The sequence below is a fragment of the Mesocricetus auratus genome, unplaced genomic scaffold (assembly GCF_017639785.1).
Source record: "Mesocricetus auratus isolate SY011 unplaced genomic scaffold, BCM_Maur_2.0 Super-Scaffold_100014, whole genome shotgun sequence".
Lineage (NCBI taxonomy): Eukaryota > Metazoa > Chordata > Mammalia > Rodentia > Cricetidae > Mesocricetus > Mesocricetus auratus.
Genome location: NW_024429197.1, coordinates 10,513,574 through 10,538,333, shown reverse-complemented (window position 1 = coordinate 10,538,333; position 24,760 = coordinate 10,513,574). Strand labels below are relative to the sequence as shown.

The following is a 24,760-nucleotide window of genomic DNA, read 5'->3' as shown; positions in this document are numbered from 1 at the left end:
GCAGCCCAAAAAAACATTTTAGCACTGGCTATGCACTGCAGAGAGAAAGCAGCTCAGCATCTAAGTATGTCTCCTCACCTGGAGAGGTTCATTCTTTTTGCTTATTTTTGGAGACTGGGTCTCATGTATCCCAGGCCAGCCTCAAACCCTAGTGGGTTTGACCTGAGGATGACCTTGAACACCTGGGCCTCCCACCTCCACCTTCTCTGTACTGGGATTACAGGTGTACACCACCATGCCTGGTTTAACCTGGGGTTTTAACCTAAGATTTACTAGTCCTGACAGAACATGAAGACAGAATAAATCAGTTGTTTTGCTGGGTACAGAAGCATATATCTGAATTTCCATGAGAGGGATCATTCCAAGTTCAAGGCCATCCTAATTTATATAGCAAGTTCCACACTAGCCAGGATTACATATGCAGATCTTGCCCCTAAACAAACAAACAAAAGTAAAACCAACCAAACAATAACAAAAAATTAGTTGTTTGGGGACTGATCAGTATTAGTCTCAACACAAAATAAGCAGAAACTATTACCCAAATGAACTCTTGAGACCAAATCAGAGATGTCTAATTAGGGAACTAGGGCAGATCAAAATCATGCCCATGAAACCAAGTACCCCAAACAGGTTTTTCTGCAAAAACATAATTCATCAAACTTTTCTCTGTTCTTTGCTTTATCATTCAAGGGAGACGTGTGCATGTCAAGTCACCTGACATTTAATGACAGGTGATCTCAAAGAGTCTCTTTATATTTGGCTGGCCCAAATTTGAAATCAATGCAGTCAGGGACCAGTGTGGATAAAGAATTTGTAGGTTGAAGCAAATGGCTGGGTTTTGTTTTTTGTTTTAAGGATAAAGAAACCCAGAAAACAGCCACACAACTCATTTGCTTCCTGGGCTTGCTCGTTTGAACCTTCCAGGGCCTTCCATTTGCACAGAAGAAACATACCCTGTCTACCTAATAGAAGATTCAACACAGTCATCTCACGGTTCTGCCTCAACCTTTTATGTTAGTAGCTAAAAGGACAGTGCACTGGACAAAAGCCCATTTTGTTCGAGAAACAGGTTAAAATGAGCATTAAAGCCAAAATATATTTTCTGAATATCCTATCATGTGCGTGACTCGGGCCTAGGAGCTGAGAATGATGCCTGTGTTTTTGCCCTTGAAGGTCTCAATGGAACAGAAGACCGAGAAGTAATATGTTAATAACCGTGAGGAGCCGCAACAGCAGAAAGGGCTCTAACTCGCATGCATCCTCGTGCAAAGCAATGCGTATTTATTCATCCTGTACCCTACTCAAAGCTTAAATCATCTCCTCTGAACTTCCCCAAGGAATGAAAATGGTGTATTCTAACAACTTCTGGTGTCTTTTGTACCGGGCTTCGTGCTGGTCTGGTCACAGAGAACAAGGGGGACAGTTCCGCGCCATCCCTGCCCTCAGGGAGCTCCCAGTCCGCGGGAGCAGGGTAAGCAGCGCTGGGAGGATGCAGCAGGCACGGAGGGCTGCAGCAGCAGGCTGGGCTGGGGTAGGGAAGCCAGCTCGTGCGCGCTCGGGACGGCCAACCCCGGGGGCAGGTATGAGGCTCCCTCAGAGCACCAGGCACTCGATGAGGAGTTGGGGCAAGTTAGGGGCCACGGCCTGAAGCACCTCGGCGGGCGACTGACCCCCCAAGGGCTGTCTAAAGTGAACGCCTTCGAGCTCCCAAACCTCGGTTTCCTCGGAGGCTGGGCCCCGGTTGCTCCACACCTCGCCCGGCCCCTCACAGCGGACAGTTTTCCCTCAATCATTCCAGGCTCTTTTTGAGGCGTTCGCTTCGTTTCAAGAAAAAAGGAGAAAGAAAAAATCCCGGCGTCCCTTCCTGCCCCGGCTACCCACGCCAGGCCGCTCCAGCCCCAGCAGCCCCGCCACTCACCAGGTCGGGCAGTCGAACAGCGGGAGGCTAGAGCCGGAGTTCGCGGCTGCCGCCATCTTGCGTCTCCCCCTCCCATTTGGCGGGCCCGAAGCACGCCGGGAAACTGGGAGGTCGAGAGGGAAGAGGCGGCATCCCAGCAGGCTGTGCGCGCAGGCGCACGCACAACGCAAGCACGCTCGCGGCGGGCGCCTCTGGTGGTGGTTAGTTTTATCTTGAAGTCTGCGAGGTTTGAGGCGTTTGCTGGGGATCTCGAGCCTCGGGGTTCTCTATGGTCTCAGGGTCTGAAGCGGCTTGTGCCGAGGCGTCGCTTTCCCTCTCGGCTCTCCTCCAAAAGCTCCTGAGCTCCGTAATCTGCATTAACTCCCAGCCTTTCGCGCTCCATCTAGAGATGAGCAAGCGATCGCTAGAGATAGAAAGTGATTGCTCATCCCGTTTTTGCTTCCAGCCCTCTTCCGGAAAGCTGCATCCAAAAGCCGCATTCTTACTCATTTGTCCTTTCTAATCCAAGTCTGGCGTGTTACAGCTCAGTGGCAGTGAATGAATAAGGCCACTGTTGAGTCTCCAGCACCAGTAATTTCTGAGGCTCTATAGATTACTGGGAGTCTGTGTCAGAGATCATGAAGTCTGTTTATGGAAACTTTGGATAAACTGCAGCCAGGCGCAGGCCCAAACAGAAAAAGGCGTCCAAATTCTTACTGGGCATAGGTCAAATGGTTAATAAAAGACCCTTAGGATTTTTTCACTTGGGTCACGGTGACTATACTGTTCAAAGAAGCTTTAGGATTGCCGTCTTCCTCCAAGTCCCCGCTTTCTGGTTGTAATGGCTTTGTCTATTGAGTGTTTATTGCGAAGTATGTATTTTATGTGGATCATCTCACATGGTATTCCCAACGTTCAAGATGGATCGATTCCAGAAGAAAGGCTCAGGGTGAGTTGTCTACCCTCACCCTAAAACAAGGAGTGGGATTCAAACCCGAGTCTATATGACGCCAAAGGCCAGGCTGTCACAATTCTCATAGGCTTCTGACATACCCTTACTAGTATGCAGCTGAGGTCCTTTTACACTTTTACAGAAAACCCGGGGTGATGATCTGGCAGTGTTCTTTTTTAAGAAACAAATTGTGGAAAGGTGTGGTAGCACATGCCTGAAATCCCAGCGCTAGGGAGGTATAGGTAGGAGGATCAGGAATTCCAGAAGGCAGACTCAGCTACCACAGTCTAAGCTTTTTGAGATCCTATTTCAAAAATTCTGTAGAATTATTGTTCACTAAGAAGGGCACTGTTCAGTTGGGCAGTGGTGACACACATGCCTTTAATCCCAGCACTCGGGAGGCAGAGGCAGGTGGATCTCTGTGAGTTCGAGGCCAGTCTGGTCTACAGAGAGAGATCCAGGACAGCCTCCAAACAATACAGAGCTGTCTTGAAAAACCAAAAAAAAAAAAAAATTCTCTGGATGAATCTCCAGGTTTCAAGATGTAACTGCAATATAACATTAAGTAGATCCTACTACAGATGGTTGTGAGCCACCATGTGGTTGCTGGGAGTGGAACTCAGGACCTCTGGAAGGTCGGTGCTCTTAACTTCTGAGCCATCTCTTCAGGACCCAGGTCAGGATAGTCAGAGCTATGTAGAAAGATCCTGTCTCAAAATGTAAACTAAAGTAAAATAAAATACAAAAGGACTGTTAATGCCCCCTTTCAGCTTTGTGATCCCAAAGACCAAACTGATAGAAAAAAATCTGAATTCTAAACATTACTTCAGGCAAGCAAATAATCCTGTGATTCCTTATTATATATCACAGGATACGATTTCTGAGAAGAATCAAAGAGTTGCAAAAATGTTTTGAATGAAGCATAGTAAATATAGAAAGTGTGTGTGACTATTTTATTTTTGAAGACAGGGTTTCTCTGCGTAGCTCTGGATCCTGTCCTGGAATTTGCTCTGTAGACCAGGCTGGCAGAGATCTGCTGCCTCTGCCTCCTGAGTGGTGGGATTAAAGACCTGTGCAACCATCGCCCAGCTAGTAAACTATATTTTTAAAAAATAATTTATTCACTTTTATTTCATTTGCATTGATATTTTGCCTGCATGTATGTCTGTGTGAGGGTGTCAGATTTTGGAGTTAGAGACAGTTGTGAGCTGCCATGTGGGTGCTGGGAATTGAACCCAAGTCCTCTGGAAGACCAATCAGTGCTCTTAACCTCTGAGCTATCGCTCCAGCCCTGTAAACTACATTTTAAAAGATTGTTTTAAAATGTTCTGGGCTGGGTGTGGTGGCTCATGCCTTTGACTCCAGCACTAGGGAGGCAGAGGCAGGTGGATCCCCGTGAGTCTGAGGCCAGCCTGTATCTCTGGGCACCACATGGGTGTCTGACGCCCTCAAAGGCCAGAAGGGGATAACAGATTCCCTGGAACTGCAACTGCAGACAATTATGATCTGCCATGGGGTGCTAGGACCCAAATCTGGGTTGAATGCAAGATCACCAAGTGTTCTTAACTGTGGAGGCAGTTCTCTAAGCTCTACGAAATAAAACACTTATGGCAGAGAGTGTGGTTAGTTGTAGTAGGGTGTTTGCCTAGCTTGTGCAAGGCACCACACATATACAAAGATACTTTCATCTGGCAATTGGTGTGAGCTTTTGAGTTTTGAATCCCCTTTCAGGCATGAGGTAGTGCTGAAGTCATTTCTAGCTATCAATGGCTGGACAAAATCCTAGCTAAAGTTCAACTTTCAATTTCTTAATCTCTGTGTGGTCTACCAACTGTTATCCACAAGAAACCTAAATGGTGTATTCTTACCCTTACAATTCTCTACTACATTATTATGTCCCCATCCCAGCATAGCTTCTGGTGTCTCCGGACTTTACACTTAACAAGGCCCTCACAAAGCAAAACGCTCTGCTTGGTGCCAATGGTGTCAGTGCAGACCAGCAAACTGAAGGACAGCAATACAGTTAACTTCTGAAATAAAGACTAAATTAGTTGTCATAGCCAAAGAGAAGTTAATTTCTTAAGTCTCCCACAGACTTCTCTAGACTTGAATTTAAAGACTTTAGTATTTTAAGACTCTGACAGGTTTCTCTAGTATAAAATCTAAAGACATTAAAAGCTGTCAAAAAAAAAACAACTTTAAGTAATAGTCAGATGTGGTGACACATTACTTGTAATCTTAGCACCTGAGAGGTAGAAGCAGAAGAATCACATGTTCTGCTCCACATGAGACCCCATGACCAAAGGAAAAAACATACGAAGCAGTGCACAACCACCCATGACTCTAGCTCCAGGGATCTAACACTCTCTTCTGGCCTTTATCTGTACACACACATGTGGCATACACAGACACAAACATATGCACATAAATAAAAATAAATCTTAAAACATCTTTGGTATGATCAAATGAAGACAATGGAAAGTTGCATGGTTAGACATTATAAGAGGGAAGCTTCAGGGCTGGTGATATGGCTCTGAGGTTAAGAGCACTTGCTAATCTTTCAGAGGTCCTGAGTTCGATTCCCTGCAACCACATGGTGGCTCACAACCATCTGTAATTCGATCTGGTGCCCGCTTCTGACCTGAAGGAATATATGCTGCAGGCAGAACGATGTATACTCATAATAAATAAGTAGGTCTTTTTTTTTTTAAAGAGGGAAGCTTCGATAGCAGGTGATGGAGGGAAAGTGCACAGGTGTACTGAAGGAGATGATGCTAGTTTCAGTAGAAATGACCAGTTCTCCAGGTCTGTCTTAGAGGAGGCTTCTCTCAGCGATGCATAGACTATACATACTGTGTAATGGTGGTTTGAAATGTGAGTAAACAAGATGACCATGATTACAAGCTGTCTGATCATGGGCAGGGTACATTTGTCTCCACTTCTTGAATCATTAAGAGTATACAATGGGGGCTGGAGAGATGGCTCAGAGGTTATGAGCACTGACTGCTCTTCCAGAGGTCCTGAGTTCAATTCCCAGCAACCACAAGGTAGCTCACAACCATCTACAATTCAATCTGATACATGCCCTCTTCTGGCATGTAGACAAACTGTATATGTAATAAATAAATAAATCTTAAAAAAAAAAAGAGTGCCGGGCGTTGGTGGCACACGCCTTTAATCCCAGCACTCGGGAGGCAGAGGCAGGCGGATCTCTGTGAGTTCAAGGCTGGGCTGGACCGATAGCCTCCAAAACAATACAGAGAAACCCTGTCTCGAAAAACCAAAAAAAAAAAAAAAAAAAAAAAAAAAAAAGAGTACAAGATGGCTCAGCAGGTAAAAGCCAACATTGACAATCTGAGTTCGGCTCCTTGAGCCATACAGGAAAGAGAGAACAGACTCTTGCAAGTTGTTCTGATTCCTATATGCATTCTGTGACAGGCCACACCCTTCCCAAATAAATAAATGTAAAAAAAAACTTAAGGAGGTCTAGCGATGGTTCCACCATAAAGAGCAATTGCTGCTTGTGCAGAAAACCTGGGTTTGATTCCCAGCACCTACACTGCAGCTCACAATCATTTGTAACTCCAATTCAAGGGAATCCAACTCCCCCGTACCAGTCATGTATGTAGTACACATACATGCATGCAGGCAAAATACACATATACATATATAAAATAAAAACCAATAAAAAACAGAAAGGGGCTGCAATAAATCTCCCAGATAGCTTTATAGGTATAATACATAAATAAGTGTAAGAGAATCTAGCATAGTAGCTTGCTGGCACTAAAGGCTCAAATATTTCACAAATGACATGCAAAGCACCTCAAGCCTTTAAATTCCTGTTCAGTCAGTAAAGCACCTGCCTTGCTAAGTGGACCTAAGTTTAGGTCCTCAAAAACCCAAGTAAAAAGCCAGAACTGGTGGTGCATGTCTGTAATTTCAATCATGGAAGGATGGGAAGCAGACACAGGCAAAACCCTGGAAGCTCACTGGTCAGCTAGTCTCACCTACCTGGCAAAGTAAGTTTGCAAGAGATCCTGTCTCAAACAGAAGATAACAGACACCTGAGGAACAACTCCCAAGGTTCTCCTAGGATCTGTACAAGTATGCATGCATATATCTCTACACATGCATATGCACACCTACGCATACATAGGAGCTTCCCTCAGTCCCTCCTACACACAAAGAAATTTAGAAAGGAAATTTTCTCAGATACAATTAAAAATGTGAATCAAAACTTCACTATGGCATTATTCTAATTTCTCCACAGGTAAAATCTTGGTCTTAATCATGATCCACCTCTAAAGCTTGTATCATTACCAGTCTATTCCTCTTGTTACACCAGGCATCCCAGCAGATGTCTTTATCTGCTAAGCTGCTTTGACAGCTACAAATTTATTCTTTCCTTTCTTGCTTTTAGACAGGATATCAGAATGTCGACTAGGCTGGTCTCAAACTCAGATGCAGCTGTCTCTGGCTCACAAGTGCTAGGATTAATAAAGGTGTGTGCCACCATGCCCAGCCTAAGTTTATTCTTTAAAAATTAAATGCTCACCTGGCGAGATGGCTCAGCAGTGGTTTGCAAAGGGCCCCAATTTGATTCCCAGCATCCACACAGTGGCTCACAACAGTCTCTAACTCCAGTTCCAGGGGACCTGATGCCCTCTTCTGACCTACTTGGGTGCCAGGCACACACAAGGCGCACACACAAGGCGCGCACACACACACACACACACACACACACACACACACCTTCTAAATTAAGTCTTAGCTAGATAGAGAATTTAAAGTAGTTGTACTTTGTAGTGCTAGAAAGCAATACTGGAAAGAATCCTTGGAAGGCTAGGGCTATAATATTCGTGTCTGAAAAAAAAAAAAAAACAGGAAAGAGAGCAGGAGATTCCCAGCCCTAGGACACAGAATGGACTGAGATGTGACTTGAGTTATGCAGTCTGCACTAAGTGACCAAAAGCAAAAGCTTCATTCCCACGATAAGATAGTATCTGAAGAGAAAATACAAAACAAATCAAATAGTAGACTATGAAGAGCTTATTGGTTTATTTTTCACAGATTGAATGGTAATTTATCTTTTCCTTCCTTAAAAGAAAAAGAAGCAGACAAAAACAAACAAACAAACAAAAACCCTAAAACCCTGTTGTGAGGCCAGGATGGCCTTGAATTCATGGAGATCCATCTGTCTCTATGTCCTGAGTGCTAGGATTCATGGTGCATATTACCATGCTTGCCCTTTAATGTCTCTGCCCAATGGTACAAAGCAGTAAGAGTTTATTACAGATTTCACACTGAGTAGAAAGGCACTCCCTTAGTAAATATAAAAAGTGTTATGTTTGTGGTGGGTATGCACACATGAACATTTATGAACATACCCCTGCTGAGAACACCAATTTAATATTTATCATATTCTTATTGTGAAACATTACCAACCAAGTGGTCAGAATGCTCTTATTTACTCTACATAACACAACTCATTTTAAGAGACTGCTAATGGCTCAGCAGTTAAGACTGTTATTCATGCAGAGAATCAAGGTTCAGTTCCCAGCATCCATATGATCTCTAACAACAGTTCCAGGGATCTGACACTTGCTCTAAACACTTAGGGCACCAGGCATGCAAATGGCATACAGCCATACATATAGGCAAAGTATTCATATACATAACATAATCTATTACTTTTTTTTTAATTTGAAGGTTTTTTTTTTGTTTTGTTTTTTTGTTTCTTGGGACAGGGTTTCTCTGTATTGCTTGGAGGCTGTCCTGGAACCTGCCCTGTAGACCAGGCTGGCCTCGAACTCAGAGATCCACCTGGCTCTGCCTCCTGAGTGCTGGGATTAAAGACTTGCACCACCAACGCCCAGCGTTACTTTTCTTTTTAAAGAGTGTGCTAGATAGTACCCAGTATTCCTAGAACATTTCAATTTCAATTCAGGAAGCTGAACAGGAGGTGCAAAATGGAAAGGAATACAGAAATACATCTACAATTTGTATGTTCAGACTATACACCTGTTATCTTAGGAATTTTATAGTATAAAAGAAAGAAAGGAGCCAGGCGGTGGTGGTGCACACCTTTAATCCCAGCACTCAGGAGGCAGAGGCAGGCGGATCTCTGTGAGTTCGAGGCTAGGCTGGACCGACAGCCTGCAAAATAATACAGAGAAACCCTGTCTCGTAAAAAAAAAAAAAAAAAAAAAAAAAAGAAAGAAAAAGGAAGGAGGAGGAGGAGGAGGACTGACCATTTCAGATACCACCCAGGCACGTATCCAGGTTGGCCCACTGCAACATCTGCCCCATCAATGACCTGCTGGAACTCATGAAGGGAGTGGTGTTATGGACCCATAGTCATAGGATCTCTATGACTGTGGGCAACAGCAGGATATCTGAGAGGAGTTTAGGTGAGGGTCCAATATTGACAGTGTACCAGAAGCCAGAGGCCTTGCAACAGACCAACAGTTCATTACAATGAACATTTGCAAGTAAAGCTGTTTAGACAGAAGGGTACACTGCACGACACCCTGCAGCTTCCAGTGCCACTGAGATGAACAAAGAAATGATGGAGAGGTGGGAAAGACTGAGGAGTCAAGTGTTTTGCTGTTGCTGTTTGAGTTAATATTTTTACTTTTTAAATTTTTCTTTTGGGTGGGGACACTGCAAGGGTGAAGGGTAGATATGGAGAGACTAGGAAAAGAATGGGATTGGGATGCATGCTGTGAAATCCCAAAGAATCAATAAAAGAATTCGGTTTGTCTTTTTTTTTTTAAAGAGCGATTGAGAAAAACCATGGGGCTTATGGGCTAAGCGACTTGTCTAAGTACCCTCAACAAGTTACTGGTGGGCTAGTAGTGTTCAGGTCTTTCATACTACAGTCTAGTTTTAGACTTGCACACAATGGTTCTCAGCACTGGCTACACAAAGTATGCATGTGGGCCTTTAGCAGATTCCTGTGTCTGGGAAACAGACCAAACTAATGAACAGCTGAGTCTCTGGGTATGGGGACCACAGCTTCACCACTTTTTACACATTTATAATATGAAGGCAAGAGCCACTGTCTGAAATCATAGTGCCTCCAAAGATAACCAGGCACAAAGCAGCATTCTAGGAATAGGTTTATTAGAGCTTCTTGACAATGGCTATAAACTCTTGACCAAGTTCCCACTTGTTCCCATAGCCATCACGACCACCCCTCAACCAATGGCACAGAATTATGGAATTACAGCAGCTTTGTTGTTTCCAAGTTTTCCAAAACAGACAGCTTTTATTTCTTGAACTATCACAAATGACATATCCAAGTCCAGCTACAACTTGAGAACAGGGGCTTCTCTGAAGCTGCCATGTGGGCCACTGTGTCATGCAGACAACTGTCTTCTCTTCCTTTCCCTCTCCTTAAACACAGAGCCTAATCGCAATCCTTTTATGTATCCCAGCCTGGCCTTGAACTCACAACCTTGCTGTCTTGTCCCCTCAGGTAATAGGATTAGAAGTATGTGCAAACCAGTTTTCTCTATGTCCTGTTTTTCAAAGAAAGGCAGCAATGCCTATATTCCATTCCCAAGTCAATGCTTACCTGTTCTCCAGTCTTCTTGGTGGTCCGTTTTTCTCATGGCAGCACATTACCCAATACCTATGTCATCAGGATGTTAACTCATAAAAATAACTACAAAAGCTTTTAAATGTTTATTTATATTAAGTATGTGGGATGGTGCAAAAGTGCAAAGAAACTTATGCATTTGGGCCCTTATTTCCCTACTGATCACATTAGTATAGAACAAGATTGAGTAACATTAAGAGGAATAGAAGAAATAAACATAAATACACCAAGAGTAGCCAAATTCTCCAATTCAGTGAAGGATGAGCTGACATTTTCAGTCTCGATTCACATTTATCTGAATGCCTAAACCAATTACACTCTACCTGCTCATTACACTCTACCTGTTCCAGGCCTCTGAAAAAAAGGGCAGTAGACAACGTTTATATTACAAGGCAACAACCTTTTATTAAAACTGTTTTTGTCTAACACTACGCTGAGTTTGAGCTCTTGTTCATAAATTAGGCTACATCTAACATCAATAAACCAGTATTATTTACAAAAAGGAACCTTTTCTTTGCTTTATCAATAGGTTCACAGACCTAAGCTTTAAACCCCACTTCTAAACTTTAAAACCTTGCCATCAAAGCTAGGCAACGCTTATAAGGCTCGGGAACAGCCTTTGATAGCAACGTTTATCATTCACCTGGAATGTAAGCCACAAGTGAACAAGAGAATCATTCCAAATTCCTATTTGCTTTCCAAAATCATGCTGTGCCTAATTCTCCCCTTCTATGCAGACAGGTGGAAGAGGGGCTATCTGATTGCAACATTGTCAATGAAATGAAACTCTTTAAAACAGGAGCGGGATGACTTAGTGTGCAGGGATGGACTCTGTAAACAACACCAGCAGACAATAGTCAGTTAACATATTAAACCCAGAATTTCATACACACCCTGCAAGGGCCCACTCTCACAGACAGGCCCTTCTCATTTCATCTGAAGTCACAGGTGCAGTGTTCCTACTCCCCACTCATACAGTGCCAAAATCTTGCAAAACAGAGAACAGACCCCTTGGAAACTCAAATCAAAAAGGTTAAATAAAAATTGCTGGCATATTGTACAGTTTCTCAGATGTCAATGGGCTGGTTCCAGAAGGAAATTTATCTCAGATGCTCATAAAAAGGTAAAGTTTGTATATATACAAAAAACAATATTATGAGACTGTAGTGTCACTTGTCAAAAAGAACATCCACAATGGAACTGTCAATAAACACTTGGGATAAAGGGCAATCAAAATACAAGAGAAAGGAAAACACACATAAATTAATTCCTTATCTGAGAAATCAATAGAATATATGCATAAATGGATAAATACTGTCTCCATGGGTCACTAATTCCAAGGACTAGTTAGTAGTTAGTTTCTAGCTAAATTATCACAGGACACTCTGGTACACGTTCTCTTCTGTGGTCAGTTTGTTCTGGCAAGATTCCATCAAGCACTTGCCCTTGAAAATACCTCAGCAGGAGAAGCTCTGAGGCAACCACACCTCATTTAGAAGCAAACCAGATAACCACTCCCAAGACTGTAAGAATCACGGCCAGGACAAGGGCGAGGATACACATCTTCTTTCGAGATTTTTTCTGAAGAAAGAAATATTTAAAGACACTCATGAAACAAGTAAAAATTTTTATACCTAAGAGTCTAAGAGTGCATCATAATCTGCCTCCTTGAATTCATAATAACACTTTTATATTTCCCTGCTTGGACTGAACCCAGGCCTTTGTACACACTAGATATGTGCTCTACTACAGAGTCACATCTCCAGCCTATAATTAACTCTTACCATGCTTATGCAAACATCTTAAAAATCCAAAGTCACCAGTTCTAAACAGTCATGCAAGTTAAGTTGTTCACAAATACAATTTTGCAAAGGACACCTTTGTTTTAGCAGTGTCATCTGCTGCTTGACTTGTCTCACATGGATCCTCCTCTACCATCCATGGCTGGAGTTAACAAAGGTCTGAGGCTTTGAAGGCCAGGCCTCTAGTTTGCTTTAACCACTGAGCCTTCTCCCTAGGCCTTGTGTATTTTAATAACTACTTTACACTTAGCACAAATAGTACATTCACTGGAAAACATACAGGCAGCAGAAAGAAAGCAATCACCCATAGATAAGACTGTTAATATATCATTCTATTTCTTTCTGCTCTCTGGGTTTAGTTTTGTGTGTTTGTTTTTTGAGATAGGATTTTTTTTTTTTTTGGTGTTTTTCGAGACAGGGTTTCTCTGTATTGTTTTAGAGGCTGTCCTGGAACTCGGTCTGTAGACCAGGCCGGCCTCAAACTCACAGAGATCCACCTGCCTCTGCCTCTTGAGTGCTGGGATTAAAGGCATGCACCACCAACACCGGGCTGAGATAGGGTCTTATTATGTAGGCTTGGCTGTCCTGGAGCTCTCTCTACAGACCAGGTTAACTTAATCTAACTGAATCTACAAAAATCTATTGCCTCTGCCTCCTGACACTGGGTTGAAGGCCTGTGTTCCTTCTGCTTACTCATCTATGCACAGTGCTGGTTTGCTATATGTTTGTTATAACGGGATCATGCCTCATGTTTGATGTTTTTCTTGTTTAATATTTGGCACAAAGTTTTCAAGAAACACAACTTCCTCAAGCATATACCAAGGTAAAATATAGCTACCTCAGGAATACAGAAAATTACTAAAATGCAAGCTACTTCTAAAGAGTTACCCAACACTAAATGTGGGGAAAATGAGGACTTTGTTTTCAATATCCAAAACCTGATACAGACTCAGAAAAAGAGCACACACCTTTAATCCAGCACATGGGAAGCTGAGGCAGGAGGATCTCTGTGAGTTCCAGGTCAGTCAGGACTACATGGTGAGACCCTATCTCATAAAGCAAAACAAAACGACTCATAAGTAATAAAACCAGAAGAATCTCCTTCATGGGCACAGTTCCATAATGACTAAGCCCTGTTTACATAGAACTGACACAGTTGACTCGAAGACATCCACACTCGAAGCAACAGTCAGCACAGGTGCATCTGAAGCTCTACTCTCCCTTTAGCTCTAAGTCTCCTGAGAGACCAGCTGTTTAGTGTGTAAGATTAGCACCATGCTAGATTTAGGTGTTAAGCTAGCTCATGAGATTAGTTTTTAGTCCACACAGCCTCTGAATAAGTTACTCAAGATTTGATGGTGTTGGTGATCTGGCTGCAAAGACAAAAACTAAAAAATGGGAATGGGGATACAAATTATGATTGCCTGCCTTCAGCTTAAACCCAGGCAAAAGGCTGCAACTGCCTGCAGTGTATCAACACAGCCTAGTTGCTCACTGAGTCTACAGCAGAGAGACTTTCTCAGGTGCTGACTTTACCTGGTAATAAGCAGCTCTTTGCAGCTGGTCAGTGGCTCTTTCCACGTGCACCTCTGAGCTTTCCACATTGGCTTCTATGCTATCTGTAAAAGATACACGCACATTTTAGCCCATTCAGGAATTTCAATACTGCAAACAAAACAATTTCTTTCTTTTTTAATGTATATGGGTGTTTTATCTGCATGTATGTCTGAGTACCATGTACATGCCTGGAGCCCAGAAGAGGGAGTTGGATCCCTCAGAACTGGACTTACAGATGATTGTGAGCTGCTGTGTGGGTGCTGGGAATCAAACCTGAGTCTTCTGGAAGAGCAGCCACTGTTCTTAGCTGCTGCACCATCTCTCCAGCCCCACTGAACAGATTTGATGCTAAGCCTTAGTTTCACTATTACCATCCAGCCATAAAAATCAAGATTGACTTCTTTTCATTTAATTTTTTGAGATAGGGTGTCATGTCACCTAAGATGGTCTCAACATCCTCAATAACATGCCACGAAGCTGACACTAGCCTTCAAATCCTGGCCCTCATGCCTCCACCTGAGTGCCAAGGTTATAGATATCACTATCACTCTCAGCTATAAGTTTCTAACTTCATAAGAGAATAGCCCCATTCTTCAGAAATACTGAAATATTTAATAGCAAGAGGTTACTAAGAATGCAATTCACCTATACAGGGTTCAAGAGAAAAAAACTTGCATGGGGGGCATGCATATATGTACATTTACGTATCTCTACACACAGATGCCGGTACATCACAAGGCACGTGGAGCAAAATGTTATTAACCAGGAAAATCCTGGGTAGCAATATAAAAGATGCCTTGTATTGTTTTTATTTTGCAGCTTTGTTTGTTTGTTTGTTTGTTTCAAGACAAGATTTCTCTGTGTAGCTTTGAAGCCTGTCCTGGAACTCGCTCTGTAGACCAGGCTGGCATCGAACTCACAGAGATCCACCTGTTTCTGCCTCCCGAGTGCTGGGATTAAAGGTGTGCGCCACCACCGCACAGCTTATTTTGCAGCTTTTTATAAACTTGGTATTATTTCCACATTAAAAAGCTTTTAAAAGTTACTAACCCCACAATCCTGCAAGAGTCTGGAGCTGGGGTGCTGACAGCTCTTTCTCTACTAGATTCATGGGCTATAACAAGGGAACAGGGCTGAGAATGGTGTGCACCCTTTGACCTCTACAGCTGACCCTCTAAGAAAATGAATCCCATAACTTAAAAAAAAGATTATAGGTGACCCATCTTATTGATCTTTGTATTCACCCCAAGGTTAGAGTAATAAGTACATACCTATCAGGTCACCTTGGTCATGGATCATCATGGCTAAATCTTTAAATATCTGATTGACATCCAAAATGTCAGCCTAAAAAAAAACAAAACAATTAAGTCACATTAAGCAACATTTTAGAAGATTTCTTTCCTTTCCTTCCCTAAAGATTAATATATCACATGTGCTTTGCAACTTTTTCCATGAACAGAAAACCATCTATTGCTATTTACTTCATATTGTAGAACAGACGGCATGAAACCCACCCAACAAAAAATACTAATTGCATATTACCTGAGAACTAGTAAGGTCATTCAAGCCTAAACTGGAATGCTGGGGTGGACACAGTCTCAGTGTGAGAGCTACGTGGAGCAGACCAATGTCAGTGAGCACTAGGACTTTGAACGAGAGAATTGAAACGCTTCTATAGGACTGTGCTGCCTGGGGAAGAAGTGGAAGACGAACGACAAGGAGCTGGTTTCCCCCAGGGCTGACCCTGGGTCTATGTGAGAACTACTAGATTCTGACTCTACTGTCACTTGGATGGTGCCCCATATAAACAGCTTTCAACTGACAAAGAGCTTAGACGGGGGAGAACAGTTGGTAGGGTGAACAGACAACAGCATTTGGAAACATGCAGTTCTGACTGAAAAAGTTCAGTGACAAGTCAGCTTGGTGAGCCAAACTGCACAGTTTTCCTGGCAGTGAAGGAAATAAGAATCTCCAGGCTCAGGTTTTTGCTTACTTATAGGTAATAAGCCATGGCCTGCCTCATGTCAGGTAGAAGAGCAAGGGATTAGCCTGTTAGAGGTATGCTCACAGGGGGTGTGGTCTGAATGAGTGTTGCCCCAGTTGGGGGACTATAGGAGGAGGTCAAGTCTTGCTAGAGGAGGTGTCTCACTGGAGACGGGCTTTGAACTTCCAAGAGCCCATGCCAGGCCCGGTCTCACTCTCGTGCCTCCATCTTGCGGGTCAGATGCAAGCTCTCAGCTACCGCTGCTGCGGCACGCCTGCCTCCCTGCCTATGGCCGAGCTCCCACCATGATGGTCATGGACTCCCATCTGACACTGTGAGCAAGCTCCCAACTAATGCTTTCTTTTAGAGCCTGGAGACATGAATCAGCAGTTAAGAGCAATCGTTGCTCTTGCAGAGGACCCAGGTTGGGTTCCCAGCACATACATGGCAGCTCACAACCACCCAGAACTCTAATCCTAAGGGATCTGATTCCTTCTTCTGATCCCTAGGAGCACTCATAAACAAAACAAACAAGCAAACAAATAAATAAGTAAGTAAATAAAGAGTAAACTAAATTTAATCAAGGGCAGCCTGGTCTACAGAGAGAGTTCCAAGACAGCCTCCAAAAACAATACAGAGAGACCCTGTCTTGAGAAAAAAAAAAGAAAGAAAAAGAAAAAAAAGCACTCCTCCTAAACATTCCACTAACTGGGACAATATATATTCAGACTACTGTACCATATGAGCATACCTTTAACAGCATTAAAAAAAATTTTTTTTGTTTTTGTTTTTGTTTTTGAGACAGGGTTTCTCTGTATTGTTTTGGAGACTGTCCTGGAACTCTCTCTGTAGACCAGGCTGGCCTCAACTCACAAACTTACAGAGATCCACCTGCCTCTGCCTCCCAAGTGCTGGGATTAAAAGCGTGCACCACCAACGTCCAGTCAAAAAAATGTTTTTATATGTTACCTTGATCACGATGGAGCTCAAGGAGCCAAGAACAGTCTACAGTCTATGAAACTCTCTCTCAATCCCACATCAAAAATGGCTCCACCTCTGACCCACTGAAGTGACAAGAGCTATCCTTGGAATTGGACACTATATTATTTATTTATTTTATGTGCGCTGGTGTTTTGCCTGCATGTCTGTCTGTGTAAGGGTGTTGGGTACCATGGAACTGGAGTTACAGACAGTTAGGAGCTGCTATATGGGTGCTGGGAATTGAACCCCGGTCCTCTTGGAAGAACAACCAGAACTGGACTTCATAATGTACAAAAATAGAGCAAGAACTTTGGCCTGCCTGTGGAAAGGAGCTTTCCACAGAACCCTGCTTAACCTGAAGACTGCTACTGAGATGGAGAAAGTTCTAGGAAGCAACACAGTACCATCTGCCTTGCTGTTTTCCATGCATGTGTCTCTCCTGGAGACCATGTGCTAAGTGGAGTTGGAGGAAGAATCTGGGTACTCCTGAGTGCCCAGACCAGCAGCACATAGCAGTGATTCAATTCTGCCGTGACTAAACAGACAGATAATATAATGTACAAAGACTCACTCAATCCACCCCTTTTCATATGAATCCAGCAAAAACACTCCAAGTATCTGAAGACCCAAGCAAAGGAAGCCATAGGCTGCCTAGTACCTCCAGCTGCCGAATCGCCGTTTCCCTCTCTTTAATCAGTTCCAGGTCTTGCTCAGTGATGGCCGCCTCATCCTCCTGGCTCTGCATCTGGTTCCACTCTTCATGGCTACAGGGAGACAAGCACTCCAGTTGATTCCTTCTCTCTAAGGTACGAGGAGACATAACTACATCTCTGCTGACAGCAGGACCTACAGACACTGCCCAGGACCCAACTCTTCTGCTAGCAATACAAAATTCAGAGACAAGGATGTGATACCAAGAAAATTCAATTTCAGCCATAGGCAAAACTGAGATGAGGCAGAATTAGAGGACAGGCCTCCTTGCCACTTAGGGGTACTTTTTCCAGACAAGGGAAGTACCCAGAGTTTCAAACTCAATGAAGAACATTGACCCAGCTCTCCAGGGCACTCTCAAAGTACAATCTGTGTACAGGAGCTGTAAATGAATGAAGGAAAACAAACTCAGCCACCAAACAGGGTTTCACCAACTCATCTGTGAGAACCACATCTGGTTCCTAAGGAAGTTCCTTGAGACTGTTTTGGGATAGACCCCACTTAACAGAAAACCAAACTAAAAGGTCATAAAACTTTTGCAACTTGATATTTTCGGGTACTTAGAAGAAAAGTGTGCTATTTATTAAATTTAAAAAAATACTTGGAAAATTCAATGTTATGTAGTATCTGACTCTTTTTAAAAAAATCATTATGGGCTGGAGAAATGGTTCAACAGTTAAGAGCACTGGCTGCTCTTTCAGAGGACACAGGTTCGATTCCCAGCATCCACATGGAAGTTCACAAATGTCTGAAACAATACTACTGTTCCAAGAGATCCGACACTCTCACACAGACATACATACAGACAAAACACCAAGGCACATAAAATAAAAAATAAAGTAAATTTTAAAAAGTCATTACATGTATAGGCTGGGTGTGGTAGTGCATGCCTTTAAGCCCAGCACTCAGGAGACAGAGGCAGGTGGATCTCTTTGAGTTGAAGGTCAGCCTGGTCTGCAAAGCAAGCTTCAGGCCAGCCAGGGCTACACAGTAACCTGTCTCCAAAAATAGGGGGGAAATTACATAGACTCATTATGTAGACCATAGTCTTGAACTCAGAGATCTGCCTGTCTCTGACTCCCTAAAGGCATGCGCCATCATACACACACAGCACATGTATTTTAATTGTATGTGTGCATGCATGTACAAGTAAGTGGAGGTCAGGGGACAACCTCTAGGAGTTAGCTCTTCCCTTCTACCATGTGGTGTCCAGGATGTCAGCCTTGGCAGCATGTGCGTTTACCCACTGAGCCATCTTTCTAGCCCTTATGCATTTTCTCAACAATATGTATAAATCATACTTCATCTACATAATATTAAAAGCATGTCCTTTAGGCTTTGAGGTGCCCACAATGTAATGGGAGAGATGAATACATATCTATAAGCCACATAAGTTCCAAACTAATGGGTATGGTCTACATAGTGAGTTCCTAGGTAATTCTGTTACCCATTTTTGGAGACCTCCCTGGCTAGCCTGAAGCTTACTTAAGGTACCATGCCCAAGGAGGCCAGAAGAGGGCAACAGTTCTGGACCTGAAGGTGCAGAGGGTTGTGAGCCACCATGTAGGTGCTAGGAATTGAATCCCAGTGCTCTGGAAGAACAGCCAGTGCTTTTAATTGCTGAGCCATCTCTCTAGCCCCAATATTTTACTTTATTCTCTATTTTGTTATTTTATTTTTAAGATTTCTTTATTTTTTCTGCACATATATATGTGTACCATGTGTGTCCCTGGTGCCTGGTAGCTAGAAGACAGCATTGGATCCCCTGGAACTGAACTGCAGACGGTTGTGAGCCACCATGAGTACTGGGAACTAAACCCTGGACCTCTGCAAAAGTCGCTAATGTTCTTAACCACTGAGTCATCTCTCCAACTCTATTTATTCATTTACTTACTTGAGTGTCAAGCTTTGTAGTGTAGGCTATCTTCCAACTCTTTTGATCTTTCTACCTCATCCCCAAGAAAACAGGGTCTCACCATGTAGCCCTGGCTACCCTGGAACTCACTATGTAGACCAGCATGACCTCAAACTCAGAGATCCACCTGCTTCTTCCCATCCAAATGCTGGGATTAAAGGAGTGCCCACCAATACACCCAGCCCTGATTTGGTTAAAAAAGTAAAAATATTCACGAAGAGACTGGAGAGAATGTTCAACCGTCAAGAGCACTGATTGCTCTTTCTGAGTACCCAGGTTTGATTCCCAGCACCCACATAGTAGCTCACAACCATCTGAAACTCCAGTTCCAGAGGCTCTGAAGCTCTCTTCTGGTCTCTGTGGGTGCCAGGCATTTGCATGCTGCATAGAATTACATGCAAGCGAAACCCCCATAAACATAAAAAAGAATGACATAATAACAGACACGAAGATGTGGAGTCACAGTGACTGTCCAGCAGGCTGGGTGAGAGACTCTTTACCTGTCAAATGAGACGAGCTGCTCCTCTTTTTGCCTGTCTTCTGCCTAGAAAGCAGATGGCATTATCGCTGCTGTTATCCAAAAAACCATGCCAGAGACACACACAAAACAAGAGTTGCCTTAGCTGTAGGACCAAGGAGTGACACACCCTCCCCTCTAACAGCATCTATAAGCTGACACAGGACTCTTGAGTAATGACAATTTGTCTTGAGTGAGAAACAGTATGAAATGGATGAAAGCAAATCTGCCTCAGTGTAGACCCAAGAACATGAAGCACTCTGCAGAGGACGAGGCTGGTGACATGGAGTGGACAAGGCAGTGGCATGGAGGGGACACGTCTGGGGTAGATTCTGGGCTTGCAAAGGTCTTCTCTTGGGAATGAACTTACAGAAAGACGAGACCCAGCTCTTGCTCTGGCGATACTTTCTTTCTCCTTCTCAGACACCTTTCTCTGCACAGCCTGGAAGTTGTTCAAGGCCGACGAGAAGTCATTCATGAGACGTTCCTTCTGAAGCCTCTGCTGGCGCTAAAGAAACCAAGCAAGAACTTGAAATTTCAGACAAACTCAGAGTCACTTGGTTTTAATGCCTGTTTAAAGCACAATTATATATCTAAGAGATTTCGAAGTATAAAAATTATTACAAAATTACAAAATAGGCTCTTCCTTAAGTTAGTTTGTTCTTTCCTAAACCAAATCCCAGGTTAACCCTATGAAACAGGTCAAAGCACATTCATGATCCTGAGACCCAGGAGTCACTTACCTCATAGCTCAAAAGGAACTGTAATTTGTTATACTTGTTTCCTGGAGAATCTAAATGCATAGTTAAGGCCTTTGAGCTCAGACTGGATCTGAAAGTATTTTTTGTGAAAACATTGAAACTGTATTCCCTTATATTGAGTTACTGGCTTTCCTGGAAACCATCATTATTTTCCTTGACAGCTTTTCTTTTTGAGTTTTATATTTTTCAAGAACTTAAAAAGCACTTTATTTGCTACAGGTTACCTTACTAAGCTTACTAATGATGTCTCTCAAAAAAAGCAAACTGAGAGAACCTGAGCTGGGCTAGACATGGATGGGGAACAGCATCCCACTCTCAACAGCTTCTTCCACTTATACATAAGGATACAGAGCCATGGCAGTGCTGCAGTGCTGGATTAAAGATATGTACCAGCATGCCTGACTTAAATATTGTTTTTTAAAAATAACCTTTTAAATGGCAAAAAATAGCTTATTTTTCCACATCATAAAGATAGAAAATTATCAACAAAGTGTATAAATACGGAAAAGCAAGAAAGGGCTAACTAGCCAGTTCTAAATGTCAAACTAGTGCATTCAGGGGTCACCTCTAAGGAACAGAGCAATGGCAACTGAGAAGAGAACACAATCTGACAGGTACAACCTACTAACTTGGAGAAATTAGACTGTGACAGCATGCCACCAGGAACAGGAAGAAGTGAAAAAACTTACTGCAACAATCTAGGTTTAATGGGTAGGAGGATATAATGGCAGTAATTGGATCACAAAAAGGAATTTAAGAAACATTATGACTTAGTAACTACAGATGAAGGAAGAGGGGTAAAATCAAGAATGACTCAGAAAGTGATGGCTATACTTGAAAGCAAGTTTAGGTGAGGAATTTTTTTCTTCTTTCTGGGATTTAAAACATTATAACAGGCTGGCACAGTGATACATACCTTTAATTTCAGCACTTGGGAGGCAGAGGCAGGTGAACCTCTGTGAGTGCAAGGCCAGCCTGGTCTACAGAGTCAGTTCTAGGCCAGCCAGAGTTACAGTGAGACTTGTCTCAAACAAACAAACACCTACTCCACTGCTGTGGTGATATATTATTTATGATTTATTAAAGTTTGCCTGAGGGTACAGAAAGCAAAGCTGGTCACAAGCCACAGAGCCAGGCAATGGTGATGCACACCTTTAATCCCAGCAGCCATATTAGCAAGTCATAGAGCCAGGTGGTGGTGGCAGGACTCAAGAGACAAGCAGATGGATTTCTGTGAGTTCAAGGCCACACTGAGCTACATGAAATTGATCCAGTCCTAAAGAGGAACAGCTCACACAAAGATCTCAGCACTTGGGATCCCACACCTTCAACCCCAGCACGAGGGAGGCAGAAAGGAAGAGGCAAAGGGTCTCATGGAAGATGTAGTCTCCAGTCACATTGAGGAGAGGCAGCAGTCTAGGGATGCAGTCTGAGGATTTGTGGAGCTGGCTGGCTCACCCTTTCAGTCTGAGGTAGAGGTAAGAGCTAGTAGCTGGGTGCTTTGCTTATCTGATCATCAGCTCTGGGTTGTTTTGCTTTGTTTACTAGTTTTGGCTTAAAGGAGTCTCTTTTATATAATTCATTCATTTTATTTTATTTGCACTGATGTTTTGCCTGCATGTATATCTGTGTGAGGGTGTCAGATCTTGGAGTTGCTGACAGCTGTAAGCTGCCATGTGGGTGCTGGGAATTGAACCTAGGTCCTCTGGAAGAGCAGTCAGTACTCTTAACCACAGAGCCATCTCTCTAGCCCTGCCTCTGGGTTTTTATTATTCGTGTTACACACAGCCTCCCAAAAAGTTCTGTGGGCTGTAATCCCAGCACTCAGGAAGCAAAGGCAGGAGGACTGCAGCAAGAAGGGAAGGAATATTACCCCCAGTCTTGCCATCTAAAATTACTGAAGCTGGGCGTGATGGTACACGCCTTTGATTTCAGCACTCAGGAGGAAGAGGCAAGAGGATCTCTGTGAGTTCAAGGCCAGCCTGGTATACATAGTGAGTTCCAGGACACCCAGGAATACACAGAGAGACCAATAAACAAACAAAACAAATAAGTAAAAAATACTAACTGGGTCAAACACAGAGCCTTATACATACCAAGCAACCGCCCTACCATTGAGTTACCCTCAGCCCTAAAATACTATTTTTAAAATATATCGTGAACATCTTCTGCTTTACTATACTCTTCACAATTATGAACTTTATTACATATATTTTGAGTCTGTTTTTAGTACATTTATGTAAACATTCCTTCCACTGTTACCAGTTTTAAATCACTACAAATAAAGCTAACGTGAGCCATTGTAATAGTAATTTACACTTGACTCCAAAACAGATACATTTATTCCCCCCTTCAAATTGTTTTTTCCTTAGGGATTAGATCAAAAGGCACAATTTTTTTTCCTTCCTGTGCTGGGGATGGAACCAAAGACCTTGTACATGCCAGCTAAGTGCTCTACTATTGAGCTATCTGTGCTCAGCCCTTATGTATAACTTATGTCTATGATGATAGGGATAGTCAATCAACTTATCTCATAGGTTTGAATGAGGAATTCAGAAGAAGACCATTACTGTACTTTATAGGGAGGTAGTACATTCAAGAGGACATGCCAAGGGCTGGATAAGCAGCTCAGTGGTAGACCAGATATCTAGCACATGCAAGGCTCTGCATCCCATCCCAGCACCACAAATAAGTTGGAGAGAACAGATCAGGCATTGGCAAAGGCAGCTCGCAGCACAATCAAATCTGAAGACTTTGGAACAAAATTTGGGGAAATATCTGGGTGCCCTCATGATAAAGGCAGCACTGGAGTCTTTAAGTGAGGCTCCTGGGGAAGAAGGGATGGGGTAAGGAAATCAGAGGATCAACAGCAGAACTTTGGGGTGTGCCAAACTTATCTTTGGCACCATCAGAGTTGAAGAGCATCATGGAAGAGTAAGTTTCAGAAGAGAGAGATCAAGCGAGAGGACCAAGGAAAACAAAAAAGCTATGTACTAAAAACCAGCAATGAAGCCGGGCGGTGGTGGTGCAAGCCTGTAATCCCAGCACTCGGGAGGCAGAGGCAGGCGGATCTCTGTGAGTTTGAGACCAGCCTGGTCTACAAGAGCTAGTTCTAGGACAGCCTCCAAAGCCACAGAGAAACCCTGTCTCAAAAAAAAAAAAAAAAAAAAAAAAAAAGAAGCCAGCAATGAGGAGGCAGAGGTGAAATTCTAGAGCAAACTGGAGTACATAGTGAAATAGTCTTGAAAGATAGGGGCTCCAAAAAAAGGTCAGAGGAACTGGCCACTGACAGGAAGCAGGAGGAACTGGCTAAGATACGGGGCATTGGCAAGAAGGTGAGTGATGGGACTGAGCCACATGAGATAGGGAAAAGGCAGAGGAAAGTCAGCACAACAGGGGAGAAACAGAATTGTATTTCACTGAGGAGAGCATGTTTGCAGCTCTATTTTGTATTCTTAATGATTCAGGCTAATGGAAGGGAGTAACGACATTTATAGTCCAAAAATATACTTGTGTTTGGCTTTGGAACACATTAGTTGAAGTTTTTTGGTAGCAGACCTAACTTTCTATTTATACTTTGCTTGGGCTACTATTTAATTCTTAAGCACTTACAATGCTCTGCCTGAATTAGGCTTTTAGACTTCCTTCTCATTACCAGGAAAACTACCAGCATTGGCAAATGTGTGCTTCTTCAGTGCACAGCTGGAGAAGGAAAGGGATGATGTGGAGAAGCTGGACAGAAGGGAGCCGGGCCGCCCATCACTCAAGTGCCAGCATAAGCAAGCACCAAGGGAGTCACACAGAGATGGCCAGAGGACACCTGCTGTGTGGCATTTCCATTGTGCTCTGACTAACAAAGCTGCCCATGGAGGTTTGGAGAACTGAGGACAGATAGCACACAGGAAGTGGTGAGGCGGGGCTGAGAGGGGATCTGGGCCCTTTTGGATGGGGGAACTGAAGAGGTAGGAAACGACTATGGCTGCTCCCCTGCTTCTCTGATCTTTCAGGTTTGTACCCCAATTTCTGACTCCTGGGTTTTTTTTATTGATAAGATTAATTAGATTTATACTCAGACACTCA

At 43.2% G+C, this 24,760-nt stretch overlaps 2 protein-coding genes and 1 long non-coding RNA gene across 3 annotated transcripts in view; 1 reads left to right on the top strand and 2 right to left on the bottom strand.

Moving 5' to 3' along the window:
• The window catches only part of Ppp1r8 (protein phosphatase 1 regulatory subunit 8), a 19,776-nt gene extending 17,701 nt beyond the window's left edge, over nucleotides 1–2,075 (bottom strand). The window contains 1 exon segment of the mRNA XM_005079545.4: nucleotides 1,919–2,075. Coding sequence (XP_005079602.1) covers nucleotides 1,919–1,974 — 56 coding nt within the window. The 5' untranslated portion in view covers nucleotides 1,975–2,075.
• Nucleotides 2,068–24,760, top strand: LOC121143908. Its single transcript, XR_005881210.1, has 2 exons — nucleotides 2,068–2,846; nucleotides 24,339–24,760. It is a non-coding gene; the product is annotated as an uncharacterized LOC121143908 (long non-coding RNA).
• Stx12 (syntaxin 12) overlaps nucleotides 10,526–24,760 on the bottom strand; it is a 32,494-nt gene continuing 18,259 nt past the window's right edge. Inside the window, exons 4-9 of the mRNA XM_005079547.4 lie at nucleotides 20,290–20,427; nucleotides 19,903–19,946; nucleotides 17,435–17,540; nucleotides 15,083–15,155; nucleotides 13,791–13,873; nucleotides 10,526–12,033 (exon numbers count right to left, since the gene is read on the bottom strand). Of these exons, the coding sequence (XP_005079604.1) occupies nucleotides 11,941–12,033; nucleotides 13,791–13,873; nucleotides 15,083–15,155; nucleotides 17,435–17,540; nucleotides 19,903–19,946; nucleotides 20,290–20,427 (537 nt within the window). The 3' untranslated portion in view covers nucleotides 10,526–11,940. The remainder of the gene's footprint in view (nucleotides 12,034–13,790; nucleotides 13,874–15,082; nucleotides 15,156–17,434; nucleotides 17,541–19,902; nucleotides 19,947–20,289; nucleotides 20,428–24,760) is intronic.